This window comes from Nomascus leucogenys, chromosome 2, assembly GCF_006542625.1.
Source record: "Nomascus leucogenys isolate Asia chromosome 2, Asia_NLE_v1, whole genome shotgun sequence".
In the NCBI taxonomy this organism is placed as follows: domain Eukaryota; kingdom Metazoa; phylum Chordata; class Mammalia; order Primates; family Hylobatidae; genus Nomascus; species Nomascus leucogenys.
This window is the reverse complement of record NC_044382.1, coordinates 153,587,140-153,607,681: the sequence shown is the minus strand read 5'-3', so window position 1 is coordinate 153,607,681 and position 20,542 is coordinate 153,587,140. Positions and strand designations below refer to the sequence as shown.

Here is a 20,542-nt window from a genome sequence, read left to right as displayed (position 1 = left end):
GTTGTCCAGGCTGGAGTGCAATGGTGCGATCTCGGCTCACTGCAACCTCCACCTCCCGGGTTCAAGCAGTTCTCCCGCCTCAGCTTCCCGAGTAGCTAGGATTATAGGCACCTGCCACCATGCCCGGCCAATTTTGTATTTTTAGTAGTGACGGGGTTTCTGCACGTTGGTCAGGCTGGTCTCGAACTCCCGACCTCAGGTGATCCACCCACCTCAGCCTCCCAAAGTGCTGGGATTACAGGTGTGTGCCACCGCGCTCGGCCTCAAGCTTTTTCATTTTAGGTGTGGAAGATTCTGGGTGGCAAGGTGCATGCCTTGCAGCCGTTAGTTCCAGGGACGTAGCTGCTTGCCTTGATGAATTCTGGTAGGCACTGGGGTTCTGGTGAAGAAGAGGTGGCCCTTGCCTGTACTGGCCTGTGTGTTATGAGGGCATGATGAAACAGACCCAGGAGTGACTGCTGCGTGATGTGACGAGACTGGCCTCAGTTTCAGCAGACAGGAGGGTGGATGCCTCGGGGACTAGACTCTGCAGGCCGGTGGGTATGGGTGTGAGCGTGGGAGCAGAGGTGGTTTGGGTGCCTGTGAGCTCTCTTTGCTCTAAATCAGTGTTAATACAACGTTTTCTTTTGCATAATGTATTTGGTCATTTTATTTGCCGACTTGAAATCCCCCGGCTTCTTGTGGACTTGAGTGCAATTTGCATTTGGTGCTTGTCCCTTCCTGACCTGGCCTCCTCCCTGTCATTTCAGGCCATCCCTTCTGTCCATCTCATTCCTGTAGCTAACTTCTTATTTGCCTTTCAGAAGTCAACCCCAGCTCTTCTCCATGGAGAAACTCCCTCTAATGTGCAAACAGTACACTCTCCTTCCCCCTCAGTCAGCTTTGGTTAGCACCTCATGTGATGACCATTGTGATAGCCGGGGGAAAGCTGAGCAAAAAGACACCGCCCCTTCCCCCTGGAGCTTAGTGTGCGTCTGGGGAGGTGGACGTCCGTGGAGCCATGCAGTGACACTGCCCACTGCTGCATGCTGGGAAGGAAAGCTGATGCTCACAAGGGCTGGGCACACCAGGCGTTGCAGAACCCCCTCCAGAAAGCTCTTTTCACTCCTCTTCCCCAGACCCCTCCTCTGCTGCCCTAGTGATCACCGTCCTGTCCTGTTGCTATCAGTGGACTCACACTGCCCCCACAGCTCTGCAGTGTCCTGAGAGCAGGGCCTGGGCTCACTGTGTGCCCACAGCACCTGGGCGGGCGCACCACGGGCCCTTACTTGTGGTGGAAGGGCTGCTCTCTGGGAATGTGTCGGTCCTGCATCTGAGGCACATAGGCTCACCTAAGAAGAGGAGTTCCCCTGAGAAAGTTAAACAGGGCACACACAAGCAGTTGTCAGGGATTTTCTAGAACTTACAGGAGGCAGCTGTAGACCCCAGTCTGGAGTAATTTGGTGATATCTGAATAATTGCATAAAACAAGTTAAACTTTAGGGGGCCTGGAGCTCTGTGACTGTTCTTTCTGTAACAAGTCAAGGGATGCTTAGGTGCTTCCCACAGCAGGTGCACAGCCCACCGGGCTCAGCTGCCGACTGAACGTGTGCCCCAGTCGTACCAGGACACGTGTGCTGGGAACCAAGTATGTGGTGTCTGTTTCTAAGGTTTGTTTGTTTGTTTGTTTGTTTTTAAGGTCTTATGGTCTGATTCTTCAATAACATCAGTAACCAAATCTTCCTCTGAAGTGACTGAATTTATTTCAAAGGTAAGGTAATCAAGGGCTCTTATAAAAATTGAAAGAATCACATTCCCCAGTGGCTGATGATACCACAGAGTAATTTCAGAGGCCACTCCCTTCAGCTAGCGAGTGAGCGTGTGCAGGGCGGGGCCTCCTGCCCAGCCACAGTGGAGTCCCAGGCCCGCTGCCGACAGGAGCGCTGCTGCGAGCACAGGTCCGTGACCCCGCGGATCCCTCCTTCAGTTGTTGAGACTGAGATGAGGCTGAGAGATGCGCCAGGCATGAGCGACTGATGAGGACGTTTGGTTTCTTTTGTTGCTTTTCATCCCCCAAGTTTTCTTGGCAAAGGCTGGAGGAGAGAGGCACGCTCAGGTGGCTGAGTGGGTAGAGACTTCACCTGGTTCTACCTTTATCTGTTTTTTTAATTAATTAATTAATTTATTTATTTATTTATTTTTAAGAGACTGGATCTTGCGCTCTTGCCCAGGCTGGGTTGTGGTGGTACCATCACAGCTCACTGCAGCCTTGACCTCCTGGGGCTCAAGTGGTCCTCCCACGTTTATCTTTACAAATATCTGGTTCAGCAGATACCATTGAACAAAAAGTTCCGCTACTAAATAAATGCCTCTTTGCCTCCATGTGCTTGTATACACACAGTTGTAACTGCACACATGTTTAGGGCCCACTGGCCTGTGCTGTAGCGTGAACCACTGTCTCAGCCAAAGTGATGCATCTCAGGCAGTCACCTTTGTGAATGGGATAACATATGTAAATGTCTCCAAAGAGAGTCTTACTTTTCATTATAAAGCCAAGGCCTCCTCCTGCAGGAGAACCGTGGAGTGAGGACGATGTCTGATTACACTTATCTTTTTGGCCTCTCAGGCATTGAAGAACACAACAGTGCCCCACGCCTTCGAGGGTAACACACACCCCCCCGGGAATCTGCTTTTCCCTCTGTAGTGTTTAAAATACTAGATCTCCTCGCCTCTGCGTGTAGTTTCCCCTTTTGTTAAACACAGCTTCCCTGGACTCCACTCATGCCAGCTGGAACTTCGACCTCTCATTGGGCTTTTGTCTCAGTGTTTTTTTTTTTTTTTTTTCTTTGAGATGGAGTCTCACTCTGTTGTCCAGACTGGAGTGCAGTGGTGCGATCTCGGCTCACTGCAACCTCCACCTCCCGGGTTCAAGCGATTCTCCTGCCTTAGTCCCCTGAGTAGCTGGGATCACAGGTGCACACCACCACGCCCAGCTAATTTTTTTTTTTTTTTTAATTTTTAGTAGAGACAGAGTTTCACCATATTGGCCGGGCTGGTCTTGAACTCCTGACCTCGGCCTCCCAGAGTGCTGGGATTACAAGTGTGAGCCACTGCATCTGGCCTAACTTTGGAAAATTCTTATCCATTTTCTCCTCAAGCATTTCTTCTGCCACATCCTCCCCTCTCCTGGACTCCGGCAGCACGAGCCTTAGATCCCTGGTGCTGCCGCCCCACTGCTCTCCCATGCTTGTGCATTTTTCTGTGTGTGCGTCTGGGTGGTTCCTGTGCCCGTTTCCACGCCAGCCGATTCCCTCCGTTCTGCCCAGGCTGCTGCGGAGCTGTCCGTGTACTCAAGTCCTCATTTCTGCTGCCAGGGGTTTCTTTTGTGTTTTTTCCCCTAGGTTTTCCATTTGATGTGTTTATGAAGTTTCCATCTCTCTGCTGAAAGTTCCTGTGTGTTCGTGCATGTTGTCGTTTTCACTCGGTCCTTTAGTACGTCCATCATAGCTGTTCAAAGTCCCTGTCACGTAGGTCCCACATCTGAGTTATTTCTGAATCTAGTTCTAATGATTGCATTATCTCTTGACAATAGTTTTTTTTCTCCCTTTATTCCTTTTTTTTTTTGGTATGTCTTGCAAATGTCGAGTGAATGTCAGACATCTTTAGATGACCGTGGAGCCAGAGGAGAGTGATATTTATGCCTGGAAAGGGTCAACACCTCTTCTGCCAGGGCCCTTAGTGGGGTCCTGGAGGCCGTCTGGGCAGGACGGAGCTGGCACTGGGCTCTCCTGCTGCCTCTGTTACCGCAGGGCCTCTGCAGTGGAGGCAGCTGCTGCCTGAGTCTGGAGGGTCTTCTCCGTCGTTTGCTTCCCTCCCAGCTTTCAGCCATCCCTGCAGGCCTGTGGCACACAGCAGGGCACTCTCTACCCTCTTGGCCCCTTTTCGGGGGTAGACCGCTGCTGCTTGTTTGCGACCTGGTACTGGGCTTGTGGTGGCAACGGCCTTCACTCTCGCAGCCCAGCCTGATCCTGGGCAGGCCTGTGTGCCTGGGCTTTGGGGCAGCACTTCCTCAATGCCTTGCCCTCCCTGGCAGGAGCTGACCTCCTCCAGCGCCAGAGCGCTTTTGCTTTTCTCCTTCTTCCAGGAGCAGCAGGTCTTCTCGTGACTGGTGGCAGAGGAAGGGAAGTATTGCCCTTGCCCCACTCCTAAAATCTGGGGCTTTGGTTTGGGCTCTAGGGCCAGGAGCAATTTTTGTCCCTCCTGCAACGTCTTAAGGGCTTTTCCTCAGATGCAGAGAGTGGTCCTGGGAATTGCCCTAGGCCTGGTGCCCCGTCCCCAGGTGCCACCGATGGGGCTCTCTTTGGCTCCTCCTGCGGAAAAGAACTTGGAAAGAAGGGCCCACTTGCCCCGCCTGGGGCTCCGGCGTTTCTGTTGGCCACGTCAGCCTGTGGCAGTGTGTCCATCAGAGCCTGTCTCTCCGGACCTGCTGGTGTGGCAGCCACCGGGACCTTGTGCCCTGGCTTCTCGTGGGGGCAGGTCCCGTTTGAAATTAAGTTGACTAGGGCCGGGTGCGGTGGCTCAAGCCCGTAATCCCAGCACTTTGGGAGGCCGAGGCGGGCGGATCACGAGGTCAGGAGATTGAGACCATCCTGGGTAACACGGTGAAACCCCGTCTCTACTAAAAATACAAAAAATTAGCCGGGCGTGTTGGCGGGTGCCTGTAGTCCCAGCTACTTGGGAGGCTGTGGCAGGAGAATGGCGTGATCCCGGGAGGCGGAGCTTGCAGTGAGCCGAGATCGCGCCACTGCACTCCAGCCTGGGGGGGACAGAGCGAGACTCCGTCTCAAAAAAAAACAAACAAACAAAAAAGAAATTAAGTTGACTTAGTGGCCCAGCAACTCTCAGATGGGCTCAAGGAACGCTGTGATTGTGCAGATTGTCAAGCTTTTCCTGATGTAACTGTGAGAGCGATGTTCTTTTGTGACTTTCTACACCCTATGTGGATGTGGGCCCCAGAATAGCTCTGACGGGAGGCGTAAATCGTATCAGACCAGCAGGCGGCACCATGGAGCCCCTACCCCAGGTTTTCCTGCAGTAGCAGAATTCTGCTGGTGTTGGATGGGTCTGGACACACCTCCTCTGCCCTGTCCTCTCTTCCAGCTATCCCAGCTCTACCCTGAAGAGAACTTGGAGAAACTCATTCCTTGCTTAGCTGGTCCGGATGCATTTTATGTGGAGCGAAACCACGTGGATCTGGATTCAGGCCTGAGGTGAGACCCTTACCAGGCACCTGGCGCATCCACAGCTGGCAAGGACAGGCTGGTCCTGTGGCCAATGCTATGGTCCTCCAGGGAGCTCCGGAGGACACGCAGCCACCTGGACCTGTGTCTCTACTTTGCCTCTAGGGATTTCCATTAGTTCTGGACGATTTGGGAGCCCTCAGTAAGCTAAGGGTGGTTCTGAGTGTGTGAGGAAGGGAATTCCAGGGTGGGTCCCACCACGTCGTGGGCTTTGGCAGTCCTGTGAAATACTCCTGGGCTGCTGTTTCTATCCTGTAGCCCAAGGTTGAGACGATTCCCAGATAAAATTGGCATCTCTTAAATAGTTTCTCTGGACCGTCGATCGTGTCTTGGCTCATGTGGCACACGAAGTAACATGGCCTACCAGTTCCGTAAATGTGCTGCTGCCGGGGCCCTGGGGACCAATGTCCAAGCCCCTTTCTGGCTGGTGGGTGGCACTGATCTCACGTCAGAGGGCATGACTCCTGTCGTCGACCTTGGTGACCATGAATACAGCATGGAGGGGAAGGGCTTGAAGAAGCAGTGGCAGTCGGGCAAGAACTCAGTTGAATTAAAGCAGGAAGAATATGAGGCTCTGGCACTTCTGGGTTTTTTCCCCTAATACACATTTCTCTTGATTAAAAATTAAATTTATTTCTTTCAATTCGTCAGCAGCAATGCCATTTTAATGTTGATAAGACCACTTGTTTGCCTTTTAGGTACCTGGCCTCATTACCTTCTCACGTGTTGAAAAATGACCATGTCAGGAGGTTTCTCAGCACTTCCTCTCCCCCCCAGCAGCTTCAGAGTCCAAGTGAGTTTGTAAAATATGATTAAATAAAAATTTTAAAAAAAGGAAAAAACAGCTGGCGCAGTGGCTCATGCTTGTAATCCCAGCACTTTGGGAGGCCGAGGCGGGCGGATCACCTGAGGTCGGGAGTTCAAGACCAGGCTGACCAACATGGAGAAACCCTGTCTCTACTAAAAATACAAAATTAGACTGGGCGCGGTGCCTCACGCCTGTAATACCAACACTTTGGGAGGCTGAGGTGGGTGAATCACGAGGTCAGTAGTTCAAGACCAGCCTGGCCCAATATGGTGAAACCCCATGTCTACTAAAAATACAAAAAAATTAGCCAGGCGTGGTGGTGTGTGCCTGCAGTCCCCGCTACTTGGGAGGCTGAGGCAGAAGAATCACTTGAACCCGGGAGGCGGTGGTTGCAGTGAGCCGAGATTGCACCACTGCACTCCAGCATGGTTGACACAGCAAGATTCCATCTCCAAAATAAAATAAAATAAAAAAATACAAAATTAGCCGGACTTGTTGGCGGGTGCCTGTAATCCCAGCTACTCAGTAGGCTGAGGCAGGACAATCACTTGAACCTGGGAGGCAGAGGTTGCGGTGAGCCGAGATCGCATCATTGCACTCCAGCCTGGGCAACAAGAGCAAAACACCGTCTCAAAAAATAATAAAATAAATCAAATATTTTCATTGTCTATACATTTTTATGGTGTTTATTTTTAAATTTATAGGTCCTGGCAACCCCTCCCTTTCTAAAGTAGGTACCGTGATGGGCGTGTCTGGAAGGTGAGAAATCTTCTATGTAACCAGCACAGTTCAAATAAGCATTTTACAATGTTTACTTTGAGTTCTGTGTAAAGTTGGTCCAAGAATTAAGTCATGCTCAAGTTGAGTCTTGGATGATATTGAGAAGAATTGGGTAGAGAAGATTCAATTTACGATTTCCAAAAACAGAGTTCTCTAAGCCACTGGAATCAGAATTCCCAGGGACTCCTCCCCAGTGCAAGGTCCTGGGCCCCGTCCCGGATGTAGAAAATCAGAATTTCCAAGAATTTGCCTGTGAGAAGCCTGCTCCCAGAAGCATGGGGTCACGCTCCTGAGGAGCGTCCCCTGTCAGTGCGGGCCCTGGGTAGCCGCAGTCGCATGCCGGCAACACAGAGGCCCCCCATCTTTGCTGACAGTGAGGTGGGCCGTCGCAGACCGCTGCACATGCACCCCCATAGGGAGTCTCGTGGAGATGTAGTCTGGGCGCGAGGTTTTGAGGAATAGACTGGCATCCTCCTGGTGTCGGGGTAGGGTAAGCGCCCAGTCAGCGGGTGTGACTTTGCAGTTAAGGAGCAAGGCCAGACTGGAGTGCTGGTCATACCTTCTAGCCTTCTACGTTTTACTTTTCTAAAAAAGTTGTATTTGAACATTAAAGATTTAATAGTCTGTTTTGATTTATGATTTATCAGTGTCATTCTGTGACTTAGAAGTAACAGAAATACTTATTGGAGTAGCATGTTTTTAAAAAATACAAGTAACAGAAAGTTAGCAGCTAAAGCAGAAGTCTGGTGGGGACAGATACATGCACATACATAATACACATATGTACACAGAAGTAGACGCATACTCCCAAGCATAGGCAGAGGCATGTGTGTCTATATGCACAGCCGCCGGTATACACACATGTACACAGGCATGCACTACAGAAACCTTAGCTGCAGAAAGGTGGTTGGGGACGGAGGGCAGTCATAGCACACCAGTGTTTGCAGTTCAGGGTGGCCTGTGACGACAGGGCCGGCCAAGAGGCAGAGGCTGGCACAGAAAGGCCTAGAAGTGAGGTCTGTGGTGGAGTCTGTGGTTGTGGAAGCCACAATCTCTCTGTGTCCCGCCTGCCCCTGTCCCACAGGCCTGTGTGTGGAGTGGCTGGTATCCCGTCCTCGCAGAGCGGAGCCCAGCACCATGGGCAGCACCCAGCTGGCTCAGCCGCCCCCTTGCCCCACTGCTCCCATGGGGGCAGCGCGGGCTCAGCCCTGGCCTACCGGACCCAGATGGACACATCGCCTGCCATCCTCATGCCTTCCAGTCTGCAGACCCCTCAGACCCAGGAGCAGAACGGGATTCTAGACTGGCTTAGGAAACTGCGTTTGCACAAGTATTACCCCGTCTTTAAGCAGCTCTCCATGGAGAAGGTATGTCAGTTGCCTGGCTGGCCGTACAGAATTGCTGTTTTCTCAAGACCTCCCTGGGGGAATTGAGTTTCCAAAACCAACACAAGGTGGAGGAAGTAGGGAGGCCGAGGCTCCGCGCCTGTTCTTAAAGGGGACGATGGGCTTTGCAGAGGCTGCCTGCAGCTGCAGCCAGACAGAAACAGGACATGTTGTAAACAAACAGCTTGTCTAGGTGCTTCGAGACCTTCACAAACTAGATGCTCTGACGGGAGGGACAGTCCTTCCCCAGAGCCCTGCTGTGGACAGAAATCCTGAGCTCTGGCACGGTGCCCCTTTTAGACATCTCTCGGCATAGCTGGCGCAGTCATTGCGGCGGGCCAGATCTAGAGGAATGGGTGCATTTTACATCTTCCAAGCAGTTGTACCTATAGAATTCTTAGGAGGAACATTTTTTCACTGTTAAAAACATACAGAAATTTCTTAAGTCTTGATGTCAATGATAAAACTAGATTAAACCCATACAAGGTATTTGAGCTCTGGACTCCCTCTGCTGGGCAAACCGGCTTGGTGGCTTTTATCTATGTAAAAATTTCGAAAAATCTACAGTTGAATCTAGAAATCAAGCTTTTACTACACAGTTAAATCCAAATTGTAAGTATATTTGTAATACCCTTTGTTTAGGATTTGTGAATTTTTTTTTTTTTTTTGAGTTGGAGAGTCTCGCACTGTCACCCGGGCTGGAGTGCAATGGTACGATCTCGGCTGCCTGCAACCTCCGCCTCCCAGGTTCAAGTGATTCTCCTGCCTCAGCCTCTTGAATAGCTGGGATTACAGGTGTCCACCAGCACACCTGGGTAATATTTTGTATTTTTAATAGAATCGGGGTTTCCCTATATTGGCCAGGCTAGTCTCGAACTCCTGACTCGTGATCTGCCCACCTCGGTCTCCCAGAGTGCTGGGATTACAGGCATGAGCCACCGCACCTGGCCAAGGATTTGTGAATCTTAAAAAGCAGAGATTTTACTAACCTTGTTCATAATTAGTTTTAAATGTTTTATTCTTGTGTTTGCATTGAGATGGCCTAAATCACAAATCATGTTAGGAAATAACATGAAAATTAGAGGCTGGTGTGTTTGCGTAGCACCAGCCTACACAATGGAGTAGCCACACAACCATTCAGCATGGATGGCATCTGCTTTTCTGGATCACTTGCTACCTGACAAAGTTGCTGTCATCCCTGGCCAGGCGCGGTGGCTCACGCCTGTAATCCCAGCACTTTGGGAGGCCGAGGCAGATGGATTATCTGAGGTCAGGAGTTCACGACCAGCCTGGCCAAGATGGTGAAACTCCATCTCTACTAAAAATACAAAAATTAGCTGGGCGTGATGGTGGGTGCATGTAATCCCAGCTACTCGGGAGGCTGAGGCAGAGAATTGCTTGAACCCGGGAGGTGGAGGTTGCAGTGAGCCGAGATCACACCACTGCACTCCAGCCTAGGCGACAGAGTGAGACTCCATCTCAGAAAAAAAAAAAAAAACCCAAACAAAATAAGAGCAAGATTTTTGTCTCAAAAAAAATAAAGGAAAAAAAAAGACAAGCATCCTGCAGAGGGTGGTGGGTTCTGAAGGGACTGCACTGTGATAGGGCCATCCTGGGGAGGGTGGGAGTGGCACGCTATCATAACTCGCATCTCCACGGTGCTTCAAACTGTGACTTATGCAAGACGTTTTCTTTAGTCACCTGCCCCAAAGCAACTACCTGCTGGTATTTACTCACAGAGCAGAGGGCAAGTGGGCGCCTTTGGCAGAGCCGCCAGCCTGTGAGGTGGTGCACCCATCCACACGGCCTGCACAGAAGGTGCCCTGGAGGGGCTGGGGACACTCTTGCTCAGAACCATGTCTCGGAGTTGAACCGTTGACACCAAGTCATTTAGCAAGTAAGCGTTCTAGGATTCCCCAGCCTGTAATTGCTGAGTTCAGCTGGTTCTGTTTGCATATTCCAGAGGTAGAATAAATGTACTGAATTCAACTCCAAGTTCTTTGTTCTCAGAGTCCTACTTATGTCACCATAACTTTGTAATTTGTTTTTTTCTGTGAAAGTTTTTGAGCCTTACTGAAGAAGATCTGAATAAATTTGAGTCTCTCACCATGGGGGCAAAGAAGAAGCTCAAGACCCAGCTGGAGCTGGAAAAGTGAGTGTGAAGTGGGTTTTGAAACCTGTATTTATTTCCGTTTCTCATGTGCCAAATGGAGTGCTGAGGCTTCCAGTGCTAAATACTAGTGATTGGATTAGTTTCTGTTGCTTTTCCGGTCCTTAGAAGAGCTTTTATTTATTTACTTATTTATTTTTTTGAGACGGAGTCTCACTCTGTTGTGCCCAGGCTGGAGTGCAGTGGTGCAATCTCGGCTCACTGCAACCTCTGCCTCTCGGGTTCAGGCGATTCTCATGCCTCAGTCTCCCAAATAGCTGGGATTATAGATACCTGCCACCACGCCCGGCTAATATTTTGTATTTTTAGTAGAGATGGGGTTTTACCATATTGGCCAGGCTGATCTCGAACTCTGGACCTCAGGTGATCTGCCCGCCTGGGCCTCCCAAAGTGCTGGGATTACGGGCCTGAGCCACTGCGCCCGGCCTAGTCATGCTTTTAAAGTTCTACAAATATGTCTTAGGTTTGACAGGAAAGAAACTTTATAGTAAATTTGACCAATCAGAATGATTTCCTTGCCTTAATGCTCTGGGGGGAGTTTCCCCGTGGTGTGGAGTAGACCTGTCTCGAAGCCGCATGTGAGGCAGCACCGGGAGGCAGTGCTCACTTGTTCCTGTGCTTGATTATTTCACAGGGAGAAGTCAGAGAGACGGTGCCTGAACCCCTCGGCCCCGTCGCTGGTCACCAGCAGTGGTGTGGCTCGAGTGCCCCCCACCAGCCACGTCGGGCCCGTGCAGTCGGGGCGGGGCAGCCACGCAGCAGGTGAACAAGGGTGTGCCAGGCAGATGGGTTACTCGTACACAGAGAGGGCCGGTGTGCCGGGCAGGTGGGTTACTCGTACACAGAGAGGGCCGGTGTGCCGGGCAGGTGGGTTACGCAGACACAGAGAGGGCCGGTGTGCCGGGCAGGTGGGTTACGCAGACACAGAGAGGGCCGGTGTGCCGGGCAGGTGGGTTACGCAGACAGAGAGAGGGCCTTGTGTTCCTTTTGATCATCAGATTTCGAATCACACCTATTTGATTTTTACATTTTTAAATCTTTATACTCATTTTCCATTAACTATTATAGTCTCTGCCATAAGAAAATCGAAGGGACAGTTGGCTTAGGAGCTAGAGGGCAGTCACCTCCCTGAAGTTGCTTGGGCAAAAGGATCAGGTCCAGAAACTGCGACAGTGAGAGTGAGCTCGTGGGGGTGAGCAGAAGTGAGAGGGGAGTAGCCGGCCCTCTCCCCAGGACTGGTGCCCAGAGGCCACTTTTAAGTCAGTGCCTTTAATGTTGACCCATCAGTGACATGGTTCTCCATGGACCTTCCTGCTTTGGGGAACCCGCAGTCTCAGCGATTTGGTTTTCATCCTCCCCTCTCAGAAAGGGTGGGACACCTGGCGCGCTTGCTCCGTTGTCTCACAAGAGGAGCCCGGTTTTCTCCACAATAGAAATAGGAGGAGCAGTAGCTCAGGAGGAAAAGAAAAAATAAACCTGGCAGGATGGATTTTAAGTGGTGATTTGACTGAAAAGATCTCCGTGACTGGGCCGGCCTCGTGAGGGGGTGCAGTGTGGTGCTGTGATAGTTCCTGGTGGTGCACTGGGGGTTCCCCACACAGGGCATTGTTCTGGGGTTGATGGTGGGGGCAGGCAGGGCCCTGGCTGAGGGGGTGTTGATTATCGCTGCCATTTGAATCTCTGCTGCATCCGTCACCGTGCGGCCTGGGCCGGCGTGTTCGTTTTCTGACTCTGAGCCCTGCGTGCCCCTGGAAGGAGCACCTGCCGACAGTGCGATGCAGGGGCACGGAGTGGGGCTGAGCCTGCGGGGGCGCTAGTTGAAGGCTGCTCCTCTGTCCCTTTTCTGCAGAGCTGCGGGTGGAAGTGGAGCAGCCCCATCACCAGCTGCCCCGGGAAGGCAGTTCCTCGGAGTACTCCAGCTCCTCCTCCAGCCCCATGGGGGTGCAGGCCCGGGAAGAGAGCTCCGACAGCGCTGAGGAGAATGACAGACGTAAGGGCACGTGCGCGGCGCTGGCTCGACCTGGCCCAGCTGTGGAATGTCACTGACCGCTCTGTTTCCCTCTCTAGGTGTGGAGATTCACTTAGAGAGCTCTGACAAGGAGAAGCCGGTGATGCTACTGAATCACTTCACTTCCAGTTCCGCCAGACCCACGGCCCAGGTTCTCCCTGTGCAGAATGAGGCCAGCTCCAATCCATCAGGCCACCACCCCCTGCCCCCGCAGATGCTGAGCGCAGCCTCACACATCGCACCCATCCGCATGCTGAATTCCGTGCACAAGCCGGAAAGAGGGAGCGCGGACATGAAGCTCCTCTCGTCTTCCGTGCACTCTCTTTTGTCTCTAGAAGAAAGGAATAAAGGATCTGGACCAAGAAGCAGCATGAAAGTGGACAAGAGCTTTGGCAGCGCCATGATGGACGTGCTGCCCACGTCCGCACCCCACCAGCCTGTGCAGGTTCTCTCTGGGCTTTCGGAGAGCAGCTCCATGTCACCCACAGTCTCCTTTGGTCCCCGGACCAAAGTCGTGCATGCGTCCACGCTGGACAGGGTGCTGAAGACAGCACAGCAGCCGGCCCTGGTGGTGGAGACCAGCACGGCCGCCACAGGGACGCCCAGCACAGTCCTCCACGCCGCCCGTCCTCCCATCAAACTGCTGCTGTCGTCATCTGTTCCTGCCGATTCTGCCATTTCTGGGCAAACTTCCTGTCCTAATAATGTGCAAATAAGTGTGCCCCCTGCAATAATAAACCCCCGGACTGCTCTGTACACAGCCAACACCAAAGTTGCCTTTTCTGCAATGAGCAGTATGCCAGTGGGCCCCCTGCAGGGTGGCTTCTGTGCAAACAGCAACACTGCCTCTCCCAGCAGCCACCCCTCCACGTCCTTTGCCAACATGGCCACGTTGCCCAGCTGCCCAGCCCCCAGCTCCAGCCCTGCGCTGTCCTCCGTCCCTGAAAGCAGTTTCTATAGCAGCAGTGGCGGTGGCGGCTCCACAGGAAACATTCCTGCCTCCAATCCGAACCACCACCACCACCACCACCATCAGCAGCCCCCGGCACCCCCGCAGCCTGCCCCGCCCCCGCCGGGCTGCATCGTGTGCACGTCCTGTGGCTGCAGCGGCAGCTGCGGCTCGAGTGGCCTGACTGTCAGCTACGCCAACTACTTCCAGCACCCGTTCTCCGGTCCGTCCGTGTTCACCTTCCCGTTTTTGCCCTTCAGTCCCATGTGCAGCAGCGGCTACGTCAGCGCCCAGCAGTACGGCGGTGGCTCCACCTTCCCCGTCGTGCACGCCCCCTACAGCAGCAGTGGGACCCCAGACCCTGTCCTGAGTGGGCAGTCCACGTTTGCCGTGCCACCCATGCAGAGCTTCATGGCAGGGACAGCAGGGGTGTACCAGACCCAAGGACTGGTGGGCAGTAGCAATGGCTCCAGTCACAAAAAGAGCGGGAACCTGTCTTGCTACAACTGCGGGGCCACTGGCCACCGCGCCCAGGACTGCAAACAGCCGTCCATGGACTTCAACCGGCCAGGTAAGCGCGCACCATGGCCGCGCCCACCAGGCTCCCGCGGGACCAGTGCACGCGAATGCTTGGTTTTTATGAAGAGTAAACTTACTTCTTTGTAAAGCAAATAATTTTTCGAATGCTTTTTGAAAGCGCGTGGAAATCTTCATGATAGGCTGTGAGGTCCCCAGAAGGGCTGCTGTTGAGTCGAAAACGGTCATGATGATTTCAGACAGCCTCTGGTTCTAGAAGGTGCTTAGCCGGTGTGGACAGGGCCTCCCTGGGCTGCCGTGTCCTGATTCGAGCCCGGAGAGGCAAGTGTGAGGGATTCAGTGCTGCCCCCTGGCTTACACTGGGGCCCTCAGGCTGTGGTGCATCATCAGTCCGGACCCTCTGGGGTGGGGCTCGCTGTCCCGTCTGCCCTTTCCTGCTGGCGCGGCTGTGGGTGTGGGGGGCTGTCACCCCTCAGCCATGCTGCATCTTCCGTTCCCTCCTGTTTTATCTCCACTATTTTTTTGTCTTCTTTAGTCAAATCCCAGTGGATGTCTGATGTAGTTATTATAATAGATTTCTTCTTGCTGTTTTGGAAACTGGGGACTGGGAAAGTGGGTCCCAGCTCTGACAACTCACAGTGCCACCTTGCCAAAGTCACTTGATCTCTGCAGACTTCCAGTTGCTTCTAAGGGTTGCACTAGGTCTGTGGTTCTCAGACCTACCTGTACATCACGGTCACCTGGAGAGTTTTTAGAAACAAACCTGCTGACTCAGCAGGTCTGCAGGCAAGGTGGGTTGACAAGTGCTCTGCCATGCGGGCCCGGGTGAGTCTGTGCCTCCCTTCATAAAGCTGGCTGCATCTCCAGAGGCACGGGGCACTCACCAGCGCTCACCTGCCCTCACCCAGTGAAAGGACGCGTGTTAGAGCAGCCCGCCTGACGTGTGCAGAGCCTGAGTCCCAGAGGAAGCTCCCAAAGAAAAAGATTGCAAACTTTTCCTGAGTCATTTCACCCCGGTCGGATTGGATAAACTCGTAAAATTAGGTCCCATTTTGCAGGGGCAGGAAGGGAGTAGAAACGGTCAGGACGGGTGGCCTAGATTTCCAGCACCAGAATCTTGCCCAGTGGCTCTGGAAATGACTGGACAGATTGGTGGTTGGTGGTGATTCTACAGTCATTCAAATTTGACCTCTTTTTTCCCCCTCTCTCTAGGTACTTTTAGGTTGAAATACGCCCCTCCAGCAGAAAGTCTGGACTCCACAGATTGATATTTTTCTCTGGCAACAGAACATTATTAAGCCATGGAGACATAAGGAAAATTAAATACAAAACTGAGAAGTCTAGTTGCTGTTGAGCTTAATCTTTTTAATCCAAAGGTGCTTTACTTTTCCTAGACTGGATAGAAAATCTAGCGTAGAAGTGCATCAAACTCGATTTATTGCCAAAACCCTAGATGGGAGCTTGGTGTCAGAACTTGCCTAGTGGGCGTCCCCGTGGCTGGTGAAATCAGCCACCTACACTTCTGGTTGCAGTGCAGAGACGCCATGTCTGCCGAAGAGCATTGCCAACACTGGCCCTCCTAGGCTCACACGTCAGTTCCAGGGCAGCTACACGTGGTCTGAATCGAGAACTGAGCTTGGAGTTCTCCAAGTGGAGTTCCACCCGCCGGACTCCTGACACCCCTGGGCTAGGGAAAATGTCGACTTTGTTTTGTTCTGTTCCTAAAGTGATTAGCACTAATCTCTGGGATTTTTAAGGATTGCACTACAGAAGAATGTACCCTGATGTAAATCTCTGCAGTTCTGGGAGCCAAACTCCTCTGAGAACAGTCAGTGCAAGAGACTCCAATAATCCGTATTTAAAGAGTCAGCACCAGCAGGCTACTCGACTTAGGACACAACAGAGATTTTAGTATTTCCTTCCCTCCTCCAAGCACTTGTAGCAGTTTCAGGTTTTTGATTTTTTTCTGCAAATAAATCTAAACTACATTATTAAATAGAGATAGTTTACTCGCAACAACTTAATTTCTAAGGGTCCAAGTCCCAGAGAATCCATAGTCGTCAAAGCTTTGAGAGTTTATCTTTCTTCCCAGCCGGTCAGTGGCTTTGAGCCCTATCTTCCACTACAAATGACCTCTCGAGGGGGCACGGCGACAGCGCGGCTCTGTGAGTGGCTGTGAGGATGCTGCACGTCCTTAGCAGAGTTTGCAAGTTGCTTTATCTCCCACGGGCTCCCCAAGAACCTCCAACCCCGAGGCTTATCGCTAGCGGATTCACACCTGAGACAGACATTTCAACAACGATACAGTCCTGTCATTTATCAGCAAAAGATTGGGGATTTTCTCCTGTCAACTTCTTTTGTATTAGGCTGTGTATTGATAGTTAATTCCGTTAAAAATTACTTGGAAAACAGTGGGAAGTGGTAGGACTCTGGAAGAGGCCACACACCCGAGAGCTACGACATGTGTGCAAGTCTGGTTTTGGTTAGGTAGTAATAAAAGTCCTCACCGTCGATCTCTAAATTTCAACCCACGGAAATGAAAGCCTTTTGTCAGAAATTTACAGACTTAAATCTTCAAGGTTAAAGGGAATTTTCTGCTCAAATAATACTCATATCTAAAATGCTAAAGTCTTCAATGTTAAAATACTGATGGGTAAAATCTTGCTAGGGATTTTGCAGTTGGATATTTTTTAAAAAATTACAATATTCAGACTATTCTTAAAATGGGACAATCAGCCTCATGAATAATTGATGTAAATCAAAAGAATACCCTAGAATGAGGCATTGTGATGTGAGGGTTCAATTTTAAGAGCAGTTCCTAACTTCAGAGAAACTAAAGCAGAAAGTTGTTACATTTTTTTTATGACAGGCTTTTAGTAGAATTTTTTAGTTTTGTTTTAGTTCAATTTTATTTCTATGCAATGCAGAATTAACAGACCTCTTCTCCTCATGGTACACAGTATTACAGTGTTGAAGTAATGGTGATGCTTATTACAACAGCTATTTAGGGGAATGTTACGTTGATCTCTTAAATTATAAACACTACAAAATGTCAAAATAATGAGAACTGACACAACTTTGCCTTAAAGAGTACTAGACTGGACCTTCTCATATTACGTTAAAGGAAGACTTAGAGTGTTCATTGATGTTTACGATTTTAATATTTCTGAAGGCCATTACAGTGGCCTGGATATGTGCTGAAAGCCAAACTTTTAAATTTTTTGGTTTTTTAAACAAAGAAATATTTTAAATAAATCCTATTTCAACACTGAAATTGTTGAAAACCGTCTCATAACGAAAGGAAAAAACATTTAAATTTTTGTTTTAGTGGTCAGTATAGGGGAATGAAAGCGTCTGTTGTTACCCATGTAACTATTTTGATAAATATTAGAGGTTAACCTTAAATCCAGCAAAACATTAAAACAGAAACTTTTCAACTTGAAGCCTGCCATTCAGCGTTGAGGTAAATGAGTTCCGACATTGTCACGGCTGTGTTCCCGGCAGCGAAGGTCTCTGCGGAGCTTCCAGTCGTCTTGAACGTGCATGGGCAGTGTGTGACATCTCCAGGGAGGCTGTCCGAAGTCGAGAATCGTGAGCTGTAAATAGAAACTACACAGTGCAGAGCAAATGGAACCACCCATCCGTGAGGCCTCTTTCCTGAGGGAGCCGCACACTTGGACTTGAGAGAATTTGCCAGCAGTGAGCTCGGATGCATCTCTCCGAAAGCAACCAAGGTCGGTGCGCCTGAAGAGCGTTTTGTGTTCATCGGACTTCCTCATCTGAAAACACAGAACATACTGACCCTTTCAAGTACTTAGTCATTCTCCTGAAATTGTGGTCTGTTTCAGAATGCTGTGGCAACCAGGTAGGTGGGGCACTGGCCACGTGCCACGTCTCTGCCCTTTGTAGTCTGTCAGATATTAAAGTTTCTAGCCCTGTTTTTTTAATCTCCAAGAATGGGGAAAGTGGAATGTAGAGATGGAAGCAGAACGTGATGTTGGGATACAACAGCTATTTAATCCTTCTTTTTATTTTTTAAGCAAAACACTCAATTTTCTACCTTATTTTCTAATGTTGATTTCGTGGTAATATTGACAGTTGCAAGTGTTTAACATGAAACTCGTTGCTAAAGAGCACTGAGGAAATGGGAGCTAGCACTTGTAATAAAAATGAAGACAAAATATTTTCTCGAATGCATACATGTGATTGGGTATTTTGAGAACCAATATCATCTGTCATCTCCAAAAGATTACAGGAGTCAGCTTCTAAATATAGTAGTGTTAGAAGGTTTCGTATTTTTAATTCAGTACTTAGAATTCTAGGTGCTTTATTGCCCAAAGTCAGCACAGTTACTTTATACCACAGCCTCTGTCCTGGGGCACAGTAGTGGGGCAGGGTAGTGACTTTGCCTGAACATCACCCAGCTGGAACGCCTCCCCCATCTGAAGAGAGGCTGAGCCGGGCTTTAGACACTTGCCAAATGGGAACTGGGTTGCACCCTCCTTGCTCTCTGTCATTTTCTTGTCACTCTTCCTGCTTCCCAGTGTTTTGTTTTATGCCTTGCTCGTTGTACATCGTGATGACTGATGGTCTTCAAGGTTGTGAGGAAAGCCGTCTCCCTGCTTGACTCGACTGCTGTCCCAGAGGAGAGTTCTGTGCGACCTGAGCGGCGGTGGCTGCCATTTCCAGGATGCAGGTGACTTCCAAAGAATGAGTCAGGTGGCACTGAAAGCCATGGGTTCTGAAGAGGCGAATTTGTTGAAAAGTCCCAAGGGTCTGAATGAAAGCATCTTTAATCAACACTCAACACTCGCAATATTCTAGAAAACCATATACTGTGCTGGTTGAGGCCAAAGGTTAACATTGCTCCACTTGGTTCACCAAGGAAGGGGGCAGTGGCCATCCGCCGCGGCCTCACGTGCGTTGTAACAAGCCCTCATCACATGTATGAGTCTCACGTGCACAAAAAGAGAAGGCTTTGGTACTGAAACTGGACACCTTGTGTACTCAAGATACCTTCACAGCTTCTATTGGACATATTTTCTTTTTAGGAATGAAGGAAAATTCTCCCATTTTTGAGCCATTCTTTTGTCAATTCTACAAAATTGCATGTAACTTTATAAATATTTTTAAAAGATATAGTTTTGTAAATATTTAATATTCCGCTAATTTGATTTTGAATTGTAAATGTCAAGTATTCTGTTTTTGGGGTTTTTATGTTTTATTATACTTTGTTAAAAAGGACAAATTGTACATTTTTAGAATGTTTTTATGAGTAAATTTAATGTACTGAAAATAAAAATTTTAAAAAAGACTGATTTCACTAGGTTTTTGTCTCAGAATATGAAGCACACACCTTTTCAAATCAGTCTGTCTCCAAACTAGGGGTTCCATCCTTTCTGCCCTCTCAGATTTACAAAAGGGATACCTGATTTTAAATCTATTGATTCTCTATCAAGTCGCCAAGTTGTTTTTTTTTTTTTCAGATGGAGTTTCGCTCTTGTTGCCCAGGCTGGAATGCGGTGACACGATCTCGGCTCACACCAACCTCCCTGGTTCAAGCGATTCTCCTGCCTCAGCCTCCTGAGTAGCTGGGATTACAGGCATGCGCCACCACGCCCGGCTAATTTTGTATTTTTTAGTAGAGACTTGGGTTTCTCCATGTTGGTCAGGCTCGTCTAGAACTCCGGACCTCAGGTGATCTGCCCGCCTGAGCCTCCCAAAGTGCTGGGATTACAGACATGAGCCACCACACCTGGCCAAGTTTTGTATTTTTTTTTTTTTTTTTTTTTTAAGTATCCCTGTTAATAACAAAGATGTAAATTCCTGATTGGGGTTAAAGATGTTCCAGCACGAGTTTCCATAAAAATGAAAGTTGGCATGAATGGATCTCAGATACCTTGGGAATGTGGCCCTACCCTGAAGTGGCTCTTTCCCAGGGAAGGAGCAGGCCTGCCGTGGAGGGGGGTGACACAGTGACACAAGCCACCAGCTGCCACATCAGCCTGTGACTGACTTGGCAATGTACAGAATCACTCCCATGGCATCTAAGACCACACCCTTCTGGATTTGGGAGGTGGCAACATACTGAGCATGTGCTCTGGTGATGTCAGGGAAGTGGGAGGGGATACAGCACCCACGGGGAGCTCTGAAGATGGGACAAGGGACACAAACGCTTCTGTTGAGCAGCTGGCCTGGGAAGGCAGTTTTCTCAGGTCACTCCCTTGTATTTTTCAACAGACTTTTAGGTGCCTACTTAAACCGGAGCTGGGCTCAGAGTTCCCTAGATGATGAGGTTGGCCACTTTTTGTCTGGTCTGAGTGCTGAAGTGTTTGTGCTGAAGTGTGTTTGTACATGGTGCCAGCAGCTCCCCACTGGGTCCCCCAAGGGTACACTTTCTCGACCACACACACATACCTAATACTTATGGTGGTGGGTGGTTTACAGCAGTAGGTTGTTGGGTGTTTGTTTATTCCCACAAAACACGTAGGTCAGTTCGCATCCATCCTCATAGCCCGTGGCACGTGAGTTCTCAACAGGATTTGGCTTTGTAAAGGCCAGACCTGGTGGTAGGGCCTTGGCCAAGGTGGAGGGTGCCCTTGACAAGGCAGAGGCCCTCAGAGGGC

General features: G+C 50.0%; 1 protein-coding gene across 2 annotated transcripts in view; it reads left to right on the top strand.

The window, feature by feature from the left end:
• The window catches only part of ZCCHC14 (zinc finger CCHC-type containing 14), an 85,348-nt gene extending 66,114 nt beyond the window's left edge, over positions 1 to 19,234 (top strand). The window contains exons 4-13 of one of the 2 annotated variants that reach the window (XM_030819792.1): positions 1,679 to 1,750; positions 5,140 to 5,249; positions 5,978 to 6,072; positions 6,792 to 6,846; positions 7,952 to 8,234; positions 10,313 to 10,404; positions 11,057 to 11,184; positions 12,272 to 12,412; positions 12,490 to 13,950; positions 15,129 to 19,234. In XM_030819792.1, coding sequence (XP_030675652.1) covers positions 1,679 to 1,750; positions 5,140 to 5,249; positions 5,978 to 6,072; positions 6,792 to 6,846; positions 7,952 to 8,234; positions 10,313 to 10,404; positions 11,057 to 11,184; positions 12,272 to 12,412; positions 12,490 to 13,950; positions 15,129 to 15,184 — 2,493 coding nt within the window. In that variant the 3' untranslated portion in view covers positions 15,185 to 19,234. Of the gene's footprint in view, positions 1 to 1,678; positions 1,751 to 5,139; positions 5,250 to 5,977; positions 6,073 to 6,791; positions 6,847 to 7,951; positions 8,235 to 10,312; positions 10,405 to 11,056; positions 11,185 to 12,271; positions 12,413 to 12,489; positions 14,052 to 15,128 lie in introns of those variants that run through there. The other variant, XM_030819788.1, reaches the window with a different exon arrangement.
• Positions 19,235 to 20,542: the final 1,308 nt, after the last annotated feature.